The following is a 26,129-nucleotide window of genomic DNA, read 5'->3' as shown; positions in this document are numbered from 1 at the left end:
CACACATTTTATATTAGAAACTAAAAAATGTTCTCACATTGCATTAGACAAACTTAATTTTTCCTTGTAGCTTAAACAGACTTATGAGATTTATCTATGTACATTTCCCCTAACAACAACAACAACAATAAAATAAAAGGAGGAAGATACTCCAAAACAGAGAATAACTAACTTCTTCCTGAAGCTGGTATGTGTGTGTAATATATGTATACACACCGATATATTCATACATATATATGATAGATATAAGATGCCCAGCAATTTTTTTCCAATTATACTGAGCTAATAATAACATTAATTTTAATATTATGAGTAACAGAAATGTGGTAGAGCTTTAAAAATTCCAGATAACAATGAAAGAAAATAAATGGCACACAAATAATTGAGAGATGAGTATACAAAGGATTATATGTTTGTATTCTCAGAGTAGAAAAACTATGAAGCCGATTTGTCCTAAAACTACTATTGAAATGCTCAAAGATGCTCTCTGGCTATAAGAAAGTGAAACTGACAAAGCTAGATTCAGGCATATTGATTTTTACAAATAATTGTCAATACAGACAACTTGACTTATATTGAACTTATGCTTGTTGTTTGCAGATAAATAGCCAGCTAAGTGTGTGATTTGATACCGGAGGTGTAAAAATTGCATATACTGAAAGAAAAGTTGCTTTTTTATACTCACTTGCAACAATGCGTCTTCCATCTGCTAGAATCATTTCTCCATTTTCTACTAGAGTTTTTAAAATACAGGTGACATTTGTTGGGGCTTTGTCTGCTTCATCTACTACCAGAACATGACCCAATTTTACTGCTTTAACCTTTGAAGACAGAACATTTACCATAAACAAAAAAATGAAAGCAAACGTTTTAAAAATTTCATTACTCATTGATTTGGATTTATAATAGGTGGTTTTATGTAAGTTATAAATACACTGTCACAAAAATGTCTGTAGCAGAGCCAGAAATAAAATTCATGGATCTCTACCAAAAGCTTCTCATAGTTACTAAACTGCTAACTCTGCAGTAATCACTTTATTTTCCTTCAGCTTCATAATTATCCCTATGTTGGCGGAATTCACAACATTTCACACCCCAGGATAGGGGAGTATTAAAACTAGTATAACGAATAGAGAAATTAAAGTGCCATGGGGGTTAAGAGGAGTGAGACATCACAATCAATACTGGATATCAGAACATTGCACTTTTGATGGCTCTAAAAGAGTGTATGATTTTAAGAGATCAGTATGTATGGTGAGGAGATGGGTAGTCAAGACAAAGGAAATCAATGGTCAAACTCAAGAAATCCTGCAGCCCAATGAGGGAAGAGTGAATATGAGTATCTATATTGGCTGAAGCAGACGTTAAATGTTAAGAAAAGAGAATAGGATCTGAAAGGGTAGATCGGGTCTCTACTACTAAAAACTTGACTGCCAGACCAAAAAATATGTGCTTTATCTCACTAAATAATAGGATATAATTAAAGATTTATGAGTTCAGACATGATAACAATGGAGTTTGGAGGTACACGTTAGTACATTTAATCCTGTAGAAATATGCGGAATAGACTAAAAGGGGAGTACCATGACAATTTGGTAAAAAAGTGGTGTGAGGACCTGATTTTAGGGAAGGAGGCATGGGAAAAAAATGGAAATAAAAAGCATTATATTGATCTGAAGAGTTTTCCAGCGGTATAATCTATAGCCTTGGCAACTGATTAGATGGGAAGAAGTGAAAGGAAAAATAAGAAAGAGTTCTAGGTCTTAGATGACTAAGTGGTGACATTATTAGAAGAAAGGTAAAAGCTCAGAAAAATCCTTAAAAACATTTTTAATGAGTGGATAGGAGGGAGTTTCCTGGTGTCCTCGTGATTAGGACTTGGTACTTTCATTGCCATTGCCCGGGTTAAATCCCTGGTCGGGGAACTGAGATCATGCAAGTCGAGCGGCATGGCCAAAAATTAAAAAAAAAAAAAAAAAAGTAAAGAGTGCATAGGAGGAGATAGTCAATGAATTTAAATGTAAACCAAAGATTATTTTTTTACATAGTAAGAAATATAACATAAAATGGACCATATCATAAACTTTTATCATTACATAATTTTGGCAAATAATTTTAAGGAAATATAGATCAAGACACAGATGATTCTCTCTACCACAAATATTTTATTACATATTCTAAAAATATGAATAAGGATTTTTCTTTTTAATTTTAGCATAAAAATAAGCTGAATTTAAAAAAAGAGAGAGAGAAAACATGTAGCTTCTACTCCTAACTCCAGCCTTCACATCTTTGTTCACAGAAAAGTCAGGTCCAATCTGGTTGAATTCAGGCAGGAGGTCCTAAAGACTCCCATCACTGGGGTCTTGACCACAGAGGTTCTCATGGTGGCTTATTTGTGCCATTGCTGCCGAGGATTTATCTACACAGAGAGGTGTGCCTGGCAGGCCAGATTTCTTTGGGTCTTATGTGAGAAGCTGAGAAATGATCTTCTCAGCTGCCTAAAACATTGGGCGAATATTTTATTAATTAAAATCATTTTTTAAAACATTCTAGAAGCATTATCTAATTTTGAAGTCTGTACATCTGAAAACAGCAAACTTCTTTATTTTTTCAAAATTCTGGAATAGAAAAGTAATCATTAGAGGATATCAAAATCTCTCACTCTGGAGAGAGACGAACAGAATAAGAAAACATGTTATTTTCCCAGTAATTTGCATTCAAATATCCACTCTCCTAATGACATATGAATGAGTGTTTTCCAGTTAAGACTGAAACATATTAGAACCAATGGGAGATTTCTCACCCTCAAAGGCTGAAATATAATTATCATTCAAAAAAATACGTTTGAGAATATTCATATAATTGTATTACTAACCAAAGGTGAGTCTTCATACACAATAAGTCCATCTTTAACAGAAGGCTGAAGAGTAAGGGTTTGGACCGTGGTGTCCCTAAAGTTAAAACAACACATTTTATAGTAAGTAAGGAAATAAACTGACATTTGATCACGAATAAAATACAACACAAGAGCATTTCTTTTTTCACCGCCATCCAGCTTTCCCTAAAATGAATAAAAAAGCAAATGAAATTCCAGTCAGCAATAGTATTTTGTTGATGTCAATATAAATTACAGCGGTTTGGGAATTAATCCAAGTTTACAGATTATCCAGGTTCTTTACTTCTCATTTTTCTTCCAGTAATTTCCCTTGTGACCATTTCACTCCTCAAAATAACTCCCTGAAGGTGAAAAGGAGAAATTAAAAATATATATTTGTATTTTATATACAATATTTAGATTAGTTAAAAATAATTTTGATGGTGAGTTTGGTGATGAGTGGCATGCTGATGTGGCCAATTAAAGCAGGTCTGTGAATTACACTTTCTGGCCCAATCTGCCATCACTAGGTGCAAAAGCAAGACTGTCTCACCTCACTCCAGGAACCATGAGATTTTGAACATTTTTGCTAGGATTAGGGCAATCCATTTTACTTTCTTAAGTCTACCTACTACTATTTATCTGACTCTCCTTTAGATCAGGATTTCCAAAAGTACTAATAGTGAGTTATCTTGATGTTATGCACCTCCACACATGATGAGATATGAAGTTCACATCACCTATGAATATTCTTGCCAAAAATGTGTGTATATAAGCTGTTGGTTATAGGTAGGTCCAGACATTTTTTAAGGAGCTCGATTTCATATCTTCACCTTCTACATATACTCTATCTAAAAAATAAAAAAATCCTACGGCCATCCTGATCATGTCGTACAGAGAATTAAATTACTTCCAAAATGTGAGTAGCATCTTTCTTTACAAGAGTTCAAACTTATCTTTTCAAACTACCCTACCACGTATTCAAAGTAAAATGTGAAGTTACAACTGTGTTGTTTTGAGTACCTTCTCTGTGTAAGATATTATGTGGAATGTGAACTTCAGAACTCAGTGCCATAATATACTTCTGAGACTTCTACCCAAATGCTAAATTTTATCACAATTATTAAAATATAAAATGTGATTCTATTAAAAAATACCCTAATAAATACTACATGACAATCACTGACAAAGCAAACTTAAGATATCACTCAAGTCATTTTTTGCCTTAGCAAAACAAATTTAATCAAAATCAGTTAATTGCATTGAAAGGCAGTTTGTGGAGTAGCGGAAAAAACCCTTTGGAGTCAGACCATACAGGATTTAAATTCTAGTTCTTGCCACTTATTAACTATATGATTTTGAGTAAATAATAAAACCTACCCAGAAAGATTACTGATAGAACCCTTGGGAAAGTATCTAGCACAATATATGGCAGATAGAAAGAGTAAAATTACATGCCAGCTTTAACTATTTGTTGTGATCATTACTGCTGCTGCTGTGACTAAAAGTTCCTTTCCTGTGTAACTTCTACTTGATCTTCAGGTTTTTAGCACAGATGGTACTTCTTAGAAAACCCCTGTGGACCCTTTTTAGACCAATTAGGTGGCTTTGCTGTAGGTTCCCTTTGAGTCCTGGGTCACCCCTATTTCAGTCCTTACCACACTATATCGTAGTTGCTTATTTTTACTATCTGTCATTCTACGCAGACTGTTAAGAGAGTGTAGACCATATCTACCTTGTTCCTCATCCTGTCCCCAGCATCTAGTGGATGTCTGACTCACAGGATGAATTTAATAAATCTTTGTTGAATAAATGAATCCATGAATGAAATGAACAAAAATGTTAAAAGTTAAAAAATCAACACTGTAGCTTCTAGTGCAACATACAGTATGTGGACTTCAAAATATATTGGATCATAGAACTCTTTTTTTTTTTAACAGAGAATCTGGAACTACAGAACCCACTTTAATAAATGTTGGGTTAGACTAAGGCTGACTCTAAGGTAAGGAATCTTCCTTATTCACTTATGAGTGTATATCAGAAAGTACAGTCATGTTGAGACGTACACTTGGGATTGACTAGTCAGGGGACGGAGGGGGAGATGGTTTACATCCACCATGGATTTCAAATTGAGTTGGATTTACACTTATTACTGTAGCAGGAAACTTCTGCATCAGAGTTCTCATTTACCAGGGCTTGAGCAAGTATGTTGGCAATACGATTATTGACATTTACAATTTCTAGACTACCTGACTTTTTTGCACCTAGGTTGAAAGGCTTCTCCCTCTAACTTGACTAAACAGTGATTGTTTTCTTTAATTTATTCCCTGGAGGTCTGGCCTATTGCCATTCCTGACCTCTGTTCCAAGCTCCTACCCTCATGATACTGGCTCTCATGGGCCTGGTGCCTGTCTTGTGATCTACTGTTTTCTATAGCCTTAGCACTACACTTTATAAAGAATTCAACATTATTCTTTTACCTTCACTAACCTTCAAATTGAAATGTATCTAAAATAAAGCCTTGAGGGATGTTAAAGGAAAGTGAAAATATATTGTGACATGTATTGGTGATTATCAACTTTAGTATGAATAAAATGTTTCTTATGCAATATAATGATATATAGTCACACATCCATTTTTTGTATTCCTGGGTCTCATAAGTTTACTGTAGGATATACTTTATGCTCTTGTCTGCTAAAATTTTTTTAGGGTTTTAAACAAATAAGAACAGAGTTTAATTAATATCACTTAAATTCACTGTTAATATTCTGGCAATACAGAAGGGGGTAAGTGAGGAAGAGAAAGACGTGTTCACACAGATTTTTTTACAGCAACATAGTGAATTTCACACCTCAGCTGTCATATATTTAATAGGCAACAACATGACACCTCCCAGCACCGAAATGGAAAAAGCAACTCTTGTATCATTGTCAGTAGAAAGGAAATTCAGCCATTACCCTAATAATTAGAGTGCTTCATAGCAGATTAAGAAGAGGAAATTCAAGCTGAATTCCAATTTTAAAAAGGCAAATGAAATTGTTCTATAACACTTGAATTCTGATAGCATACAATTTGTCAAATTAGATTTCTCGAAAGACTTTTGTGCTAGAAATAAAAACCATAGGTTTGAGAGAACAAGCGTAAATCAGATGATTCCCAAAAGGGACAACAAATGAGGATAAATACCAATGGGAATCATGGTTTTCAGTGGAGCAGGCTATGAGAAAGAGGAGCTTCAAGGAAAAAAGTGGCTTTGTTCTATTCTTATTATTGGTCCTTTGTCTTATACATCAAAGGATTGCAAAGGCTAGTAAAATATGTAAAATTACATTCAACTTTTAAAAAATGGGTTGGCTTATATGTAAGTCCCTTATTATATAAGAGTAGAAAATAACCCACTATCTTCTGATTAGTACTTCACACAAAAAGAAAAAAGCTTGTTTTTCAAGTTATCTTACAATATTATAAACTTCAACTCAGTAAATGATCAGATGACTATTGTCACAAGTAGCATGTGAATTGACTCTTAAAGACAATATAATGATTCTTTTTTGGAAAATATTTGATTAAAATCATTGCTTTGTATTTAGGAGCATCTTGGATCAAAATATATTTATTCTCCACACAAATAAACAACGACCCTAAGAGAATATTTTATTTGTTACAATTTCAATTCTATTATGATTTGTTCCTCTCAATAACAGCTTTGAAACATAAGCTCATAAAAGTTGAAATAGACTCAACAATTTCAACAATACTGAGGAGAAGAAAACACATCTTAGTAACATTTCCTTAGTCTACTGTTTAATAAAGGGATGTCTTTCCAGTACATAACAGTTATCAGCAATGCTTGAGGAATTAATTAGAATGTTCAGCTAATTGCTGACATTTACGTTAGCACCAATTGTTCTCACTTCTTACTCTCTTACAAACTAAAGCAGTCCATCAATTAAAGCCTGTGTCAATAAAGGGGCTCCTCAAAGAAATATGGTGCTAAACTCTAGTCTTCTTTTAACTCTGTGATTTTAAAGTTTTTTTTTTAAGTTGGAGTTATTAATGTTTCAATAGTAATTTAAAATGATTCCAGATGCAATAAAAGTAATTAGATTGAATAAAGACCAGGTTTTTATTAAAATAAGGAAAGAAAATTGGCCTCTGGAGAGTTAAGCACAATCTGTTCTTGCGATGTTGCTTATAAAGGTACATTAAGCTAATATCTTCGAATTTATTGAGGAGCAAAAGATCTCAAAATAGCAATGTTTACTTTGAGGATAATATTTTAGTAAGTTGTATTTAAATTGGTTTATGGTTAGTTGTCTTTTAGAAAAACAATAATAGTGAAACACAAGGGTGACGGAAGAAAAAAGACACACAAGAGTTTTAAATAGCTAATAGAAATCTTCTCTAACTTTGTAGTTCATTAAAATAGAGATGGCTATAGTAAGAGTCCACTCATTATTATAAGCCAAGCATGAGAAAGGAAAGATAGAATATGGCACTTAGGAGGCACTTAACAAATATTTGCTCAACATTTTAAAAAGTGGGATGATTATAAAAATAGAATTAAATGGTAATTTTCACAAATAAGATATAAGCATAACATTACTTGAGAAGTAAGTGCTGTTGAAGGATATTTTCAAGCGAAGAAGTCATGGAATAAACAAGAATATCACTTCCACAAGGCTTATTTTAAAGCAAGTAATGAAATAAAGATAAGAAGTACTAATAATAATTATCACTAATAAAAGAGAGAGTGGTACTTAGACACAGGGGATGCAAACAAATTTGAGAATTAATTAAATTTGAGAATACATGAATGTTTATAAACATTCTGGGCTCTCTGAACACTCCCTTCCTACCTTGCCTATGAAAGACAAATTTATTTTGCCGTGTTGGGGAAGAAACTTCCCTGAGCCCTCAAACAGAAACAGTCATTAATATAAGCAGTGTTGCCATACAATACAAAAAAAGGAAGACAAAAATTAGCTATGATTATTGCAGTGTTAGTTGAAAACCAGCACTGGCCTAAATCTGAGTCCTCCTAGTTTGGTCAATCACTTAAACTCTTTTTTTTTTAAGATTTTTTTTTTTTTTTGATGTGGACCATTTTTTAAGTCTTTATTGAATTTGTTACAATATTGCTTCTGTTTTATGTTTTGGTTTTTGGGCCGTGAGGCATGTGGGATCTTAGCTCCCTGACCAAGGATCGAACCCGCACCCCCTGCATTGGAAGGTGAAGTCTCAACCACTGGACTGCCAGGGAAGTCCCAATCACTTAAACTCTTGAAACCCAAGATTACTCATCTCTACAGAGGGAATCAAAAGAGAACATATGAGGAAATACAGTAGAGTAAAAAGTAAGAAAGATAAAAGTGAGAGAGATATTATTATTATATGTGCTTTGAATGCTGTGAGGGAAAAGTCCTTTTAGTAAGATAAGCAAAATATTTTTTCTGCCAAAGTGACTAAAAAGACTCCAGCTCTTAAAATACTTGTTTTGGAGGACAAATAGTTTATTTAGTTGTCAATCACTCATCACTATGTCCAGATGCATAAAATGCTAACGAACCATAAAAGGAGGGAAGACATTAGGGGGATAGTATTTATGGAAGGAATTCTACTGTGGTGCAGCACTTTGCCCTCCAGAGGTAGGCTCTTCTGGGAACAGCAGGTAGAAAATAGCCACAGCAAAACAGTCATCTGATGGAAGCTAAAATTTTCTAAATAGTTTTCAAAATCTACTTACCCTCTTTACCACGTCTCCTAGCAATATAGTAACACTTATTTAAAAAGAAATTCCTCCAATATTCAAAGCCATGCTGATAATCAAATACTTTCACAAAATCTGAACATTTTATAAGTTGTCTAGTCTTTAAAAATAAATATACTAAGATAGGATATTAAACATAGGATCTTTTGTCTTTACTCTGAACACTAGCTTTCTGGCTTGGTAAATTTTAGGGACTCAAAATGACCTAATTTCTTTGTAGGAACTTCATTTCCCCTTTACCAGACAAAAAAAGAAAAACAGTATGCAGGCCTCTTATTTAACTTTTCCTCTGACATTAAACAAGGCATTTTCTAATCAGTTTTTGAAAAGGAATAAAATGAAATGAAGATTAAAGTACAAAACTAAATGAGTGTACAAAGATGCACACACAGATGAAACCAGAGTGTGAGGCGGGTGAATATTGTATCCACTGGATAAATCTTTATCAGAAAATATAGTATCTAGTAATTTATATTTTTAAACGCCTCGTTAATTGGGTAACAACATAAAAGTTTGATAGAGTCAAAAATTAAGTGAATACATTTTCATATCAGGATATACCATAATTATACATTCAATAAATATTTATTGAACATCTATTAATGGGCACTGCTTTAGATAAGATGGATAAGTATTTGTGAAAGTAAACATTCCTTCCTTTGCTGAGCTTAAATTCATAATATATTTAAGTAAACTTATCTTACCATACTAATAATGTGCCACCTTTGACACAGCAGAAACTGGATGTTGCATGAAATTAAATATCAAAAGATATTTTACCACAGTCAATTCAAAATAAAGTTAAAATAAATATTTTTGATCACTGAGACAAATGATAAACAGCCTTCGGCTATTTAAGTCAGAGAAGACTCAAGTCCACCAGCTCTCCATGAAACTGGTCAGGCATGCCTCTTTTGGTAAATAACCCAAAATACACCTCTCGTGTGATACTTACAGCTTAAAATTTACTATGTAAGTTGCATTTTGTGTTATCATAATAGTATTTGGTATACTATAATCCATGAATTATTTTATCCTAATTTCTGGTTGTTCATCAACTTGAAACAATTCCCAATGCTCTGGTTTATTTATCACACTTGAACCACTTGAGTCAAATAGAAAACAGCATGTAAATAAGCATTCTACTTGGAGAACTCTTAACTTAAAGAAAATCTATGTTTAAGTTTTCTGTAATATACCTATTTTACTAAGTTTTTATGATAGGTGTTCTTAAAGGAAGACACTACTGAATCGTAAGAAAAATAATATATATTGCTTTTAGCAACGAAAGTTAAAGAGTTCATTTCAACCCCAGCCTATTTTCCAGTGTCATTTTTAATGGCAGAGGAGAAGGAACAAATACCTCTGAGGAATCAGAGGGCAGAGGACAGAGCAGTCCTCTGGCACGTTTCTTTGCCATCTCACGTTTTTTCCTTAAAATTTGATGGAGATTTTGAATGCCATTCCATAATATACCTAGCTGTTCCAATACAAATGTGTTTAAGACATCATTAGGAAGACAGCAACAGAGCTCCTGTCTAGGACACCGGGGTGAGTGGAAGACAGCTGACACTGCACAGCCAGTTCAGCCTCTGGCCACTTTTTCTCTTCCGGTATCTAGCACACTTCTTGAACCCCAAATTAAATAAATGAGTGGTTATAAAATGGCAATTGTTTTTTTCACTGCTTTATGAACTGTGTCAGGATAATCACTGTGGAGAGCCTCCCACGTGAGGCTGAAGAGGCATTACGTGCAGCATTTTCTGACTGGTGCTGGTGCGCATTTCAACTACTGCACCTTTTCAAGATATCAGCAGCTTAGGTCACCTTGGGACTTGAAGAGTTCTCCCGTCTCCTGGGCAAATCTCTTCTACTCTTTCAGGATGAATATGAAGGTGTGGTCCATTTGTCCTGTTATCTCACTTGAGTTTAGGTATTATTGCTATTTATTCAAGGTTAGTCAGAGGATCTCGAAAACCTGAAAAACAGTACTTAATACACAGACAAAACTTAAAACACAAAAGGCATGTTTATAGGAGCAAAAGGCTGGAAATAGGCTACTATCCATCAGGGCTACTCAAAAGTCAACTTCTCAGGGAGGTCTTCCCTGGTCAACCTATGAAAATTATATACCTCACTCTGCCCCCTTCCCTGCTTTATTTTCCCCATGGCACTTACCATCTGACAGACTACATATTTTAATTATCTTGTTCTCTCTCACTAGCAACTAGAATATAAATATGAAGCCTGGGGGTTTTAGCTCTTTTGTTCCTGATGCAGTCACTCATGCTAGAAAAGTGAGCAGCATCTACTAGGTGTTCAACAATGTGTTGAAACGGGTGCATTCCGGTCAGCTACTCCAGTCACGTACCCTAGGCTGCCCTGAGTTGCTGGTAATTCCTTAAGCGCTGTGCCCAATTGTGTGCACTCTTCCTGGGAAGTTTTTTCTTCCCTTCTCCCCACTTTGCCTGACACACTGTTAAGGCCCGTTCCTTAAAGGCTCAACTCAAATACTGCCTCCTCTTTGAAGCATCAAGTATTTCTCACTTCTATACTCCCAGCTGAACTACTGGCCCGTAGAAAGCATTTTACACTCATGAAACATTTCAGTTGTTCATGTAACCGCAGAACCAGCCCAAACAGGACCTGTCCTGTTTCTAACAAGTTACTGAATTACTTTTCAAAGACAGCAGAACAAAACTGCAAGTCATGCAGGCCAAGCGTACACAGAGGAGAAAATTTTGTCCTCAAGTAACACCTAGAACCAAAAGTCCTACCCACCCCCTCCCCCGGCCATGGAACCAAAGGACCAGGACATGACCAGAACCTGAACACGGGATCCCTTTCAGAGGCGAAGGGTCCACTGTCTAGGAAGACCCAGTGCTGAAGCCCCCTTTAACACACCTTACCACAAACGGCCACTTTCCAAAGCCCTTCAATCAAAACCTGCCCTGCCAGCGCTTCTGCATACCAACCCTCCTCACCTAACTCATGAAGGTTTGACTGAACCCCAGACTGGGGAGACAGATTTGAGCCCTGGTATTGGCTTCTATGTGCATTGGGCAGAGAGCCCTTGCTCGGTAACATTTATATGACTGTTCCCTCACTAGGCATACCATCTATAGATAAGAGGATATCATATATATATATATTTTTTAATATACCTAGAGCCTGTCATCATGCCTTGTATCTTCTAGGCATGTAAGAAATGTTTGCATAAAGAATGAATAAACCCATGAGTGTATTAAAATTATATTATGTATTACCAATTTGTAAAGCAGATTATTAGGCATGAAGGGTTATAAAATGAATAATTCAGAGCTCCTGCTCTCGAGAAGCTCACATGACAAGAGACATATAAGATAAATATAACTCACATCAGACTCCATGCTCCCGATGGAGGGGGCATGGGTTCGATCCCTGGTCAGGGAACTAAGATCCTGCATGCCACCCGGCACGGCCAAAATAAATAAATAAATATAAAATAAAAATAAAAAATAACTTACATCAGAATGTGATAAGGGCTATAACAGAAATTAAAACAAAGTTCAATGGGGACACAGAGGAGAAGGCAATTAATTCTGACTGAAGAAAACAGGATCTTGATGATTAAATTTGATTTTAACTGGCAGAGATGGGTGGAAGGTGCTTCCAGGTAGAGGAACAGAAAAACATGTCGAAGTTTGGAGATACAAGAGTAGTTTGGGGAAGCACTGAGCATGTCTAGAACATAGCAGCATGGAGGGGAGTAGAGCTGGATATGTAGGGTGAGTCGGAATGCACACTCTTCTTAAATATCATGTGTTAGAGTCTGACTTTCATCTCATGGGAATTGAGGACCAATCATCTATCCATTTAGAGGACTCTCTAAATGGATGTCTCAAAGATGGATGGGAAGGAACAGACATTGCATTTATTCATTTGCTTAACAAATCTTATCAAACATCTACCATATTCCAGAAATCATGCTGGAGGAGGCAGTTCAAAGAAATGCCCCTGCCCTTAGGGAGAGAACACTGTCTAGCAGGGAAGACAGAGGTGGAAACACATGACTGTGATAAAGAATGACGTGCATAATAGCAGAGCCTACTCTAGGTCAGTGGCTCTAAATGTACCATTAATAAAATGTTTTTGTTTTAAGAAGATACCTTCTAAAGTATACCAAAATAGAAACAACAACTGAGCTAAAGATGAAAAACAATACCTTAAAAACACTTTAAAATTTTATTTGTTAATAATACAAAAAAAACCCTTTTTGTTCTCAGTAAAAATTAAAGAAGGATATTTTAGAAAGAATAATGTGATTAATACATTTTATTACTTGTGTGATTTAAAGGTCCAGTCCTAAATTGAGTTTACTTCAATACTTATTATAGCTGAAAAAGAGCTCACAAAGACACATAGCTCCAAACAGAAGTGCAATATTGACTGCAGTCCCTGTAGCTCAACATGCATTTTTCAATCTCATTTATCAAAATATACAAAGGTTTTCGTTACAGTTAGGCTTGGGAATTTCCATCTTTCCTGGTGTCAGTGTTTTTGCAAACTAATCAGACAGCGTCACATTTTATATATATTTTGAACGAACAGGTTCAAAACTCACTGAAACTCTTCATTTGTAGGAAATTGTATTTTAAATTGTTTTAGTGTGCAGACATGAGACATTTTAGGAGTACTACGATCTATTTCTACTTCTGACACCAAATGTGTGGGTTTTCCACACCCAACAATTCTCTAGAGACCCTAGAGTCATCTTATGAGACTCTCTTATCACTCTGGAGATTCCAAGGGTCTTAGAACTGGAGACGAAGACCAAATATTTTAACAAAAGATACCCTTATCACGCAGGAAATTATAAGGGTTTTAGAAGCTCTTGTGCCGGGAAAGGGAATGAAGACCAAACATATAATTATTATATCACAATATCACAGAGTGACATACATTATTTTCAGCCACATTATTTTCAGCCACAAAAAAACTAACTGAAACAGTTATAAACATCTGATTTAAAAACACTCTCTCCAGAGAAGGTTTTTTTTTAAGGAGTTATTTTCTACTTTACTGCTAAAACATGACCTGTAGCTTGAAGGGTCAAATTAAATGTTTTTTTTTTTAAATTTTTAAAGTACCTATTACGTAGCATCTCTCTAACAGCCATTAACACACAGACAGATCAACAAATTGTGAACTCTTGACTTTGTAAAAGACAAATGGGTAGGTTTGACAGATCTTTTAAATACTTTACAATGAGATTATAAGTGAGACTGTGTAGTATAAAAGATTTTCACGGTCAGTTCCTACCTTATTCCAAAATATTGCAATAGTTCTGGCTTTGCTTTAAAGCTCTTGTTTTTATGTGACATATCTAACTGGTGACATCCTGTAGCACTGTGTGCAAGTCTGCTTTCAATCGTTGTGGCAGTGTTTTGTTTTGAATCATCATGGAGTGAATACATTTCATGTGTGATGTCCTCTGTAACCTTATTCAAGAGTCTTGTCTCTATCCAATCAAATCAGATGCTCCATCAATAGTTATACTTACATAATTTTCCGCCGATTCCATGTCATTTGTTTATGTTTACATTATTAACGATATTTTCAACCCAGGGTTGTTTCTTCAAGAATCTTTTAAACCACTATGCATTATATGAGGGCTGGCTTAGTTAACACTGGGTAGCGTAAACCACAAATCTGCTAAACTGGGCACAGTAAACTGTTATGTGTGGTCATATTGTGCAATCAAATGAGTACCTGAGAGCACCATTGTCATGTTCTCATAATACAAACTCCCACAATTCTCTCTGGATACGTCCCATTTCCCATATGTGACAAACTGAACAAATGAGGGTGCCAGTGTCAGTCAGTATACTAAATATTGGTAATGCTTATTTCATATTTTTAAGAGCAAAGTAAATATAAATTCTAATGTCTTCCCATGTTCCAGTGGATGGTCTTGAACTTCTTGGTACGTGCTCCCCACTTTAAGAAGCGCTTTGTACTAATGTTGTCACAAAGAAAGGAAACATCTGCTTGTGAAGGAAAAGGAGAAGGAAGGGTCTAAGAAATTTTCCTTGAAGAAAAGACTTTGATTTGCATTTTGAAGAAAAAGTAAGAATTTTCCAGACAGACTTGATAGAGAAGGGCATTCCAGGCTATCAAAGCTGCAAGTGGCAAGTGAGAGAGTCGTGAATATGCATGTGATTCTTGGGAACCACAAGCTGTTCGTATGGATTAAGCCTAAGTATGTGGGAGAGAAAGGTTGGAAGTAAGACTAATGAAACAGATGGGGCTCCGATTAAGGACTATGGACTTGATATTGTTGGCAATGGGAGTCATTGAAGGGTCTGAGCAGGAGAATAAGTGATCAACTTTATTGATGGAACAGTACAAGGCTTGGGAAAGACAGAGTGAAGGCTGAGTTTTTAACCAGGAGGCTACTGTAAAAGTCCAGGCAAGAGAAAATGAGGAATGGATCTATGGCCCAGAGGATGGAATTGAAAGGACTTGGTCACAATTCTGGGTGAAGGAGAAGAAACTATTGTAATAGTCTAGGTATGGCCAGTGACTGTAGGAAAGGAAAAGAGGAAAATATTTGGGAGACCTAGAAAAATGTAGACATGATTTTGTAATAACTGGCTGTCAAGATAAAGGACAGGGAAAGGAAAAAGGGATACCGATTACAGACCAGGTGACTGGATACAGGATTCCATAAGCTCAGAGAGGAAACCTCCATTCTTTCCTTTACCAATCATATAATCAACACTGCTTTACTGAATGAGGTATAGAAAAAGGGCTGGAGGACATTTATAAAGGAAAATTTGGTATGAAGAGATGGACATTTTGGATTTGAAATGCTCCGGAGATACCAATGTGGATATTTTAAAAAGAAAACTGCAGATTCAAAGCTAAGAAGAGAGGAAGGGGCAGAAGATATATGGACAGTACAGACTTATAGAGAAGAGATTTAATTTTAACTGGGTACCTACCCCACACCAGGCACTGTCCTAGACACATGTGACATATGTCATTCAATACCTCCAACAATCCTATGATGAAATTTGGGCTCAAAGAGGTTACCCAAACTCATGCTTTTCTTTTAAAAATTTGAGGCTTCTGTTTTATTTTAGCCCAGTTTTATAATGAATGGTTTATACTTTTTGATGCAATGCATTCCGAAAAACCACGTCTTAAAACAAATGAACACTGCTGACTATGTAGCACTACTGTCATCTGATCAGCTGCCAGCAGAAACCAGTAAATATCTATTAGTAAAAGTGTTCAAATAATGCAGCAGCAGAATTTAAGTCCTTGGTGGAAAATGATATTCAATTATACACAATTTATACCACTACCACTAAGAGTTGGTAAAAAAAAATCACATTCAGAATGTGGTGTGTATAACATGAAAGACACCTTTGTTAGTAGATTGCTGAGCTTATAGTGCTATCCCTACTTTATTCAGTTTCACTCAGCTGCAGGCTCAGCCCTGCTCAGTTCCTGATTTCCTATTCTAACCAGGGAATGAGATACATGACTCATTGGTTTTGCTCAGAGAGGTTATAAATCTCCTATTTGGGGATTTACTGATACTAGTACCAGTATCCCTAGTAACCCTAGTCCTGAAAACCCTATTCCCCCTGGGTCAGACCCTAGCTAGGCCTGGTAACTTCAGCTGTTGGCTGGAATCCTATTTCAAACTATCACTAGTCCAAGTTCTCACAAGTCTCTAGTTCCTATGATCTGTAATCTTTTATGGATCCATCTTACATAGGGTCAATTCAACCACTGAATCTCCAGAACAGACAAAGCTGCTAAAATGCTAGCATGTCTTGCTGTAAATCCCAGCACAATTATGAAGATAGTAACTGCTGCCAAACTTATCCATTTACTCCTTATCACATTACCCTATAAAACTTTTTATATCATTTCCATTATAGCATTGATATTTTCCAGTTTACTGAATTATTTGTTCATTGCATGTCTCCTTTTTACCACTAGAAGGAAAGCTTCATGGCAGCAACGACCTTGTCTATCTTGTTCATCACTGCATTTCTCATGGCCTAGAACAGTGCTAGGGGCTGTGCTCAATGGGAGGCTGAGTTTTCTGGTAGGGTATATTGTTGGCATCTGGTAGTATATGCTGTTGGTGTCCTACCCAGATCTCCTCTGCTACCAAAGGCACCCATCCCACAGCTACTGTAGCATTGACTTCTAAAAGCTCACAGCTGCACCCCTCTCCAAAGAATTGCCCTCCATCTGGTACTGGGGAGTACCTTGTCCAGAAATGCCTGGGAAGTTAGAGGTTCTCCCTGATTCCTCTCTTGACTAACGCCTCACTGACGTGGGGGCAAAGAAGCCTGGCTCTCTTGCTTCCAGGTGGGATAACTGAGTAGTGCCATTCGTGCTCCAGAGCTCCCTGTGAGGAGGCTGAGGCCAGACTTCACCTAAAACCACTTCTTGGGGGTTCCATGGCGGTCCAGTGGTTAGGACTCCGTGCTCTCACTGACAGGGGCCAGGGTTCGATCCCTGGTCAGGGAACTAAGATCCCACAAGCTGCATGGGGCGGCCAAAACTAAAAAACTAAAAAATAAATAAAACCACTTCTTTTCCACAGTCTTATCCTGATTCCTTCACTTCCCAGAAAGTTTCACCTAAAAGCTCTCCCTCTAAAATCACTTATACAGACATTTCCATCTCTGGCTCTGCTTCTAGAGTACCCAACCTAGATATCTGTTGACTATTTGGATGCATAAAGGAATAAAGTCAAATGAAATAAAGAAAAAATTCTTAGATTGTCCAGCAGTGCTCTTAATTCTTGCACAAAACATTACAGATATATATCCATTAAGAGAAATAGGTAACGGTGTTGTGAACTAAGTGATCGCATTAGGACACAAATCTACCTGCTTAATTTAAGCACCTCACCCCATCTCCTTCAGCTCATGTTGTCACTGTTGCTGTCATCTGAAGAGTCTGGCTACAGCAATATCTGTCTCACTTATAAGAATTGGCACTTTATAAAGCTCAACAAAGAAACATTTTAGATCTTAATGAATTAAAAGATGGTTGGGAAGTATATGACACTGGCCCAAGATACTTCTTCACTCTATCAGCTTAACTAAGGATGCTGCTGAAAGAAACCTGAAGGCGAAGCTCTCCAGAGAGAGGAGAGCAGGTTCAAGTGGTTGGAGCGCGATGTTAAGCATGTTAAGATAATCTGACATTGAAACAATTGTAAGATTGAGTTTATGTTTTATTACAACTAAGGACTAAAGGTTTTAAAAAATTCCCCCCCCACCCCTGCCATCAGAGCATCACTGATTTTACAGTGGAAGTCAGTGTGAAATAACTATTTTCCTAACAAAAATTTGCTTTACAAATTAAAAAAAACATGCATACAAATGACTGGAAGGTTATAAACTAAATTGAGAATAGTGATTGACTTGAAGAAGGGGAGATGAGATTGGAGGTGGTGGTAAAGGGGACTTTAGCTATAATTAGCGTTTCCTTTCTGCAAAAAGAAGAGTAGAATCAAATTTGAGAAAAATATTAACAGTTGTTAAATATGAGCGATAAATTTGGGTATGTGCTACATGTTTTTATTTACATTTTTTTTGATTTTTGAAATTTTTCTCAAACTAAAAAAGTATGTAACACTTGAAAAGAATGTAGCTATCCTCTAGTGGCAAAGGATATAACAAAACTAAGAAAAAACACACACTGTATCAGTGGTTCTCAAGCTTATTTAGCTTGTGATTTAGGAAATAAAAATAAAAAAGAATCCCATAGAATCCTGCTTGTTTCCAGTCTTCTCTTCCAAGACAGTCTAGAGCAGCCTGCTGGCTGGGATCTCCAGTTTCAGGGTCTGTCTGCAGCTCTGACTCACCCACCTCTATAACCTACAACAACCATTTGGTGAGTGCACCGAGAACTGAAGCAGTGTCAGCCTGGGAGGAACATCATATAAAAGATCACAGGCATTGATTTGGTTTCCAATTTTATGAATTACCTGGGTGACAGAACAGAAAACGGAGCTGTTAAGTACACTGATGATACACCTCAGGAGAGGTGCGTTAAGACACAAAAGAAGTTTAATAATCTGGAGAAGTAGTCAAGAAAACAGAAAATGAAATTTAATAAGGATATTATTATTGGAAACAAAAGGGAAAATATGGAATAACTGGCCAAAGGAAAGACTTTGGGATCAAGCTGGGCAAGGATTAGAAATATGAAGCTAGAATTTAAAAAATCAAGCTATTATATGTAGATTGAAGTATTAAATCTAAGAATTGGTTGACCAACAATCTTAACACATGGCTAGTACTTTAGTGAGGTACTTACTAAAGTGCTACTAACACTGAAATACTATTTGATCAGCATGACAAAGTCAAGAAGCAGCACAGTGCAGTGGTTAGAGCATAAGGCTGAAGCCAGACTGTATGAAGCCAGCTATGTGACCTCAGACAAGTTTTTTAACCTCTGTGCCTCTGTCCTCATCTGCAAAACTGGGATGGTAACAGTACTGAACTCAGAGTTGTGTGCAAAAACGAGTTACAATTTGAAAACAGTGTAGAACAGTGCCTAGCACAGAGTAGCTGCTAGTTACACGTTTGTTAAATGAAAAAGTAAAAATAGTACAGAAATTTAAATGGATTTGGAGTCAAAAATTATTACAAACCTAAAGATCTACATGGAAAAGTTAGAGGTAGTGGCATAATTCATTCTGTAAGAAAAGGCAGTAGCAGGCATTCTTAGTGGGAAAACTACTGTCTAACTGCTGATAAAAATGTTTCTAAAATAGCCTTTCCAAGTTCATAATGGGGAAGATGAGACAGAAGGAGTATCCCGGCAGCCTATGACATCAGACACATCTCCAGTTCTCTATTGCTCTTATCAGAATGTCTTGATGGCTCAATAATAATTTTTTCCATGAGACTTCAAAAAAGCTTTTAGTTTTTCTATTTCTTACCGATACATCTATTTGCCCTTTGGGACTTCGTGAATTTCAAAATTTATACTGTCACATTCAGTTTTCTTCAGACTGAGGAAAGCCTTGTATGCTGAATTATGCTGTGCTTTTTAAAGCATGTCATCATTCACTCCAGGATATTTGATATGGAGAAGGTCAGTGCTACAGTTTTACACTTCATTTTATCTCATTTGATCTCATAAAGAAAAAGTATATAAAAATATGAAAGGGGAAAAACAAGGGTTTTAACAATAACCATCTACAATGCAATGCAGTAGTCCTCCCCTTGTCCACTCTTCTTTTTTCTCCTCAGCCTCCATATAGTTATCAACCTAAAATTAGCCAGTTAAACCCACTTCACCACTTCCCTTCTTCCCGTTTTCATTGCCAGTATGTTTGTTTGGCTCCAACAATTTTATCTGGATTACTGCAATCACCTCCTAGTGTTCTCTGTGATTCAAGTCTCATCTGACTCTGATCTACCCACAGACTATGGTCCTAATGATCTTGCTTTAATGCCATCACATTGCATTCAGGATAAAATCCAACCTCAGCAAGGCCCATGAAGTCCCCACAAGGTCCACATCTTCCTCCTGGCATCAACTCTTGCATCTACCCACATACATTCCATGCTACCCAAGCTGCCTTCACTTCCTACTTTTAGACAGCTTGTTTTCAATAACTACAATGCCTTGTTCTGTGTTCTGCACTTAGAAAACTCCTACTTATCCCTAAAGACTCAGTTTGAGTGCCATCTTCTCCAGACCCCTTCCACCAAATCACATGCATACACTCAGAGGGGTGGGTACCTCTCTTCAAGGGTCCCACAGAACCTGCACATGTTTCTTTCTTGGCTTATATGCAACACTGTATTATAAATGTTGATGTATTCTCACCCACTGACAAGCAAGCAAGCACATCTAGTCAAAATCAATATCATCATCATCTATACAGTCAGCCCTCCACACCCACAGGTTCTGCATCTAAGGACTCAACCAAATGTGGATTGAAAACATTTGAAAAAAAAAAATCTCAAAGTTCCAGAAAGCAAAACTTGAATTTGCTGTGAGCCAGCCACTATTTATATAGCATTTATAACTATTTATATAGCATTTACATTGTATTAGGTATTATAAGTAATCTAGAGATGATTTAAAGCATATGGGAGGACACGTGTAGGTTATATGCAAATACTATGCCATTTTATATAAGGGACCTGAGCATCCTTGGATTTGGGTATTCGTGGGGGTCCTGGAATCAATCCCCTACAGCTACTAGGAATGACTGTACATCATCCGTGCCCCCAAACAGCTATGGGCAAACAACAGGAATCTAATAAATACAAATTAGGTGAAATGAATTAATATATAATGAATAAACCTGACTCCTGCCTTCAAAAAATTCCTTATTTAGTTGGGGAGCCATGACTGGGGGAGGGGGGATGGACATAAGATATAGAAATTATAATGCAAATCAGAGTGAGAGGAAGTGGGGTATGTGGCAAGAAACTAATACTTATGAGTTAGCCTGAGTATTTAGGGACCTAAAATGTGCCAGACATTGTGGTTGGTCCTTGGCAAACATTTTCACCTAATTTTCACAACCATCTTGAAGGGTATTATTATTTCAGTTTGGTAGGTAAAGAAATTAGGACTCAAGGAGTTCAAGGCCACATAAAAGTTAATGGTAGAACCTAGGAGCAGGACAGGAATAAAGACGCAGATGTAGAGAATGGACTTGAGGACACGGGGAGGGGGAAGGGTAAGCTGGGACGAAGTGAGAGAGTGGCATGGACATATATACACTACCAAATGTAAAATAGATAGCTAGTGGGAAGCAGCCGCATAGCACAGGGGGATCAGCTCGGTGCTTTGTGTCCACCTAGAGGCATGGGATAGGGAGGGTGGGAGGGAGACGCAAGAGGGAGGAGATAAGGGGATATACGTATATGTATAGCTGATTCACTCTGTTATAAAGCAGAAACTAACACACCATTGTAAAGCAATTACACTCCAATAAAGATGTTTAAAAAAAATCTAAATGATTAAATTTTTAAAAATTATTAAAGTTTTTAATAATTATAAAAAAAAGTTAATGGTAGAGACATAATTTTATCTTTTAAAATCCATGTTCTTTCTATCACAGTGGTACAAATTCAGGCCTGTGGAGTTTCAGAGGAGGGAACAAATACACCCAGAATGACAAATCAGAAAAGTTCCATGCAGAAGTAACAGTGGACCAAATCTTGAAGTATTCAGGGAGAAACAGAGTATATTTTAGAGGGAAGAATAAAGACAGGTATGCATACAAGTTCAATACTTGTGAGTAGGACAGAGAATGGTTCAGTCTGGAATAAGTTGAGCATACATTGGGAAAATCTCACTGAAGAGAAAGTTGGGACTTTGCTGGGGGACCTGAAAACTCTATATTTACAATGGGCACCAGTATTAGAAAAATAAACAAGCATATGGGTCATGCTAATGATTGGATCTGTGCCATCGTCTTCTTATATGAAGGGTAGCAGATGAAAAAAAATCTGGTAACATAAGAATTTCAAAACTAAGATAATTCTGATTTTAATACAGAAGTATACTTTTATCCAAGGAGGAAATATAGCTACAGAAGTTGACATATCAAGTGTCCTCTTTAATGTCAAATTAACATAATATTGTGGGAAAAGAAGTAAATAAATACACTTCACAAATGTGAGCCATGTAGTCGCCTCTGCTTGAAATATACACCATAAAAGTCATTATACTCATTAATCTTTTGAATTATCTAAATCATACTCTTAGGACAACATCTTGATTTTAACTAAAAACATGAATTGCCTAGCTTGCTCATTTTATGAGATCTGATCATTAAAACATAAGACGGCCATACTCAAAAGTACGTTGGTTGTATGTTTTCTTCATGTATGTTTGGTGACGGTTTTACTTATCAAGATTATGTTTTGAATGGCGCATAACTAATTTTGTTGGAATGCATCCATAAACTAAATTGAGTGTGACTGATTACTTAGATGGTAACATTGCAAATCCATTAAAAGGAATCTAAAATTGACAGAGTTAATGACATTAAATAGGTCACCCATAGATCAGAGAAGTTCCAAACATTTTTTTTGACTGCTATTTTTAGATCTTTTAAAACATATGTTTCTCTTAAGTCAATTTCATGAGCTTTAATTTTATGACAAATATAGTCATAAAATTGTACATAATAAAGAAGAAAACTGTCCACATTGAAATTGGTGGGAATGTCAGTCTATTTAATGAAAATCCTTTAATAATATATATTTTAAACAGAAATGGAGATTTTTTTTTTTTACTTCCAACTTTACATAACAAATTAAATATCAAATACTGACAAATAGAGGTACCCCAGTATCTAAATGAGTAGATATTTTATTTGTAATACTATCATCAATCAAGGATATAGCAATGAGTGCTATAAGGAAAAACAATAAAAATCTGTAACTTTGAAAATTTTATTACATTTTGAATTTAGAAAGTTTTTTCATAGAAAATATATTTATGTAGCCAATATCAGAATTACCATGGGATATAATCAGCAGGTAATTCTTTACTATTTATGAATTATTTGCTACTTTTCAACAAAAGATTGGTATAAGAGACATTCTAGGTAGAAAGTAAAGCATAGTACAGTTGGCCCTTTGTATTCACAGTTTCTGCAGCATGGATTCAATCAATCTCAAATTGAAAATATTTGGGACAACAAAAAATTCCAGAAGTTCCAAAAAGCAAAACTAGAATTTGTCATGTGGCAACTATTCACACTACATTTACACTGTATTTACAACTATTTACATAACATTTACATTGTATTAGGTATTATAAGTAATATAGAGATGATTTAAAGTATATGGGGGGATGTGCACAGGTTATATGCAAATACTGCACCATTTTATATAAGAGACTTGAGCATCTGTGGATTTTAGCATCCACGGGGGTCCTAGAACCAATCCCCTACAAATAATAAGGGATGACTGTATCTCTAATCTTCTAAATTTTCTAAAGCACATTAAATACTGTCTTCTTCTTGCCTATTCAAAGATATTAGAATAAAGACCTAAGAGATATAAAAAATGACCTTCTCAACGTCTATTACTCAGAGATGAGAAAACCAAGACTCAAAAAGAGATTCAAATATAGACAGCCTCAAACACATATAAAGGTTGAAAATCAATTAATCATTCATATAAAAAAGTTTAAAAATAAACAGCACTTTAAATCCAAAGAAAATAAAAGGGTATAATAAAGATAAAATCAGAAATTATTGAAATAGAAAAGAAACATACAAAAGAGACATTCAACAGTGCCAAAAGCTGGTTGCTTGAACAGACCAATAATACCGATAACTCCTGGCAAAACTGATCATGAAAAAAAGAGAGAAGGCAAATAACCAATACCAGGAATAAAAATGATAATATCATTACTGGGCCTAAGGACATTGAAATATCATAAAGTGGTATTATAAACAACTTTATGCCAATAATTAGACGACAAGGAATAATTCCTAGAAATATAAGATTTATTAAAACTTCTTATAACTATTAAAGATAATGAATTATAAGCAAAAGGCCTGTTTACAATGAATGTGATGGTGACATAGACCCAAGAATAATTACTAAGTACATGTTACATTTCTTTGCTTCCTTTCTTGCTGATTATATTAACTAACCTTCATAATCTACAATCAGAATTAATTGAGCTAGCTCAGCCTAATGTATCTTTCTTTAAAAATATTTTAATGTCCAATATACAGAAATCTAAAAACTGCCTCACCATACAAAGGGACCCTCATATAAAGTGACTTCCGTATTTCTGAGCATAAATTTGAGAGCTGATTTCAACCTCTGAAGTCATCCTTAAGAGAAAAGTTGGTTTTCTGCTTGATTATTTTAAAATATAAAATTTAAATTCATTTGTCTTGGCTCTAATTTATACAATTAAGTGGCATCAGTATATACTTCATTAAAACTTCCAAGTAATTACATATTTTTAAGGGCATCACTATACAGACTAAACACAATGAAACCAAAATGAAAGAGATAAAACAGCACAAATAAGAATGAATAACTGCAATGCTCACTGTATCATCCTTAAAACATAAAATATGGGCCTTGCCACGTGTCTTGTGGCTCAAAAACTGGAACTGTGATATGTTACAAATAAGTTATTCAGGTGAAACTAGCAAACATTTTGATTCTTTCATTATTTCCCCCAAACTTTGTTCATGTAGGAAAAAAAACTGGTGGAAAGGCTTAAAGGTGAGGAAAAAAAGGAGTTAATTTTTTAGATTAAGTGGAACATGAAAGACTGAAATAATCACAAACAAGAACAGTATTACAGCTCCTTAAAGATAGAGATTATGTTTCTTATTTCTTTCCATATCTCCTAAAACACCTAGTCCTGTAATCTTGACATAGTAAATTCTTAAAAAAAAAAAAAAGGTAAGTTGAAATTCCTAGGTTTACATAAGGCGTAATTCATATAAAGAAGAACTGTGAGACGATATGGGAATAGGCTAGAAATTTTCTGAAGCTATGTATTAGGTGAGCCATAGAAGTTTAGGAGTTGAGATGACCTAGCCATGCCCTATTAAAATTAGTAAACTAAAATTTGTACAAATTTTGTTAGATTTATTTCTAAGTATTTCATGTTTTTATGCTATTATAAAAGGTATCTAAATATTTTAATTTTCCCATTGTCCATTGCAATTATATAGGAATACAACTGATTCTGTACGTTGACCTTGTATCCTGTGACCTAGCTCAATTTACTTTTTAGTTCTGATAGTTTTTTTCTTTTTTTTTTTTTGATTTCTTAGGGTTTTTAATATATACAATCATGTTGTCTCTAGACAATTTTACTTCTTCTATTTAAACATATGTGCCATTTATTACTTTTTCTTGCCTTACTGCACTGGCTAGGACCTCTAGCATAATGATGAAAAGTGAATATCTTTGCCTTTTCCCCAATCATAGGAGGAAAGTATTTAGTTGTTGTTTTTTTTTTACCATTAAATATAAGTTAGTTATAGGTTTTCCATAGATGCCTCTTAACAGGTTGAGGGAGTTTCCTGCTATTTGTAATTTGCTGTAACATTTTATCATGAATGAGCACTGCATCTCACCAAGTGTTTTTGTTTGTTTGTTTGTTTTTTGGCAATGACTGAAATGATCATATGGCTTTTCCTTTATGCTGTAAATAGAGTGAATTAAATTATTTGATTTCAAATGTTAAACCAACTTTATATTCCTGGGATAAAACCCACTTGGTTATGATGTACTATCCTTTTTATATATTGTTGAATTTGATTTAATACTTGTTAAGGATTTTTGTATCTATGCTCATGGAAAATACTGAACTGTAATTTTCTTATATTATGCAGGTTTGCTGGTAAAAAATACTCTGTTTTTGTTCATCCAAGAATGTCTGCATTTCTAAAGAATGTTTTGCCAGATATACTATTGTATACTGACTTTTTTT

At 35.4% G+C, this 26,129-nt stretch overlaps 1 protein-coding gene across 2 annotated transcripts in view; it reads right to left on the bottom strand.

Annotated features, from left to right (window-relative positions):
* Positions 1–26,129, bottom strand: part of VWA8 (von Willebrand factor A domain containing 8) — a 360,366-nt gene that overhangs the window by 157,606 nt on the left and 176,631 nt on the right. For both annotated transcript variants that reach the window (XM_059902829.1, XM_059902830.1), the window contains exons 22-23: positions 2,879–2,954; positions 686–821 (exon numbers count right to left, since the gene is read on the bottom strand). In XM_059902829.1, coding sequence (XP_059758812.1) covers positions 686–821; positions 2,879–2,954 — 212 coding nt within the window. The remainder of the gene's footprint in view (positions 1–685; positions 822–2,878; positions 2,955–26,129) is intronic.

Source organism: Balaenoptera ricei, chromosome 18, assembly GCF_028023285.1.
Source record: "Balaenoptera ricei isolate mBalRic1 chromosome 18, mBalRic1.hap2, whole genome shotgun sequence".
NCBI classification, from domain to species: Eukaryota; Metazoa; Chordata; class Mammalia; order Artiodactyla; family Balaenopteridae; genus Balaenoptera; species Balaenoptera ricei.
The sequence above is the reverse complement of the archived record's forward strand: the minus strand, read 5'-3'. Positions and strand labels throughout refer to the sequence as shown.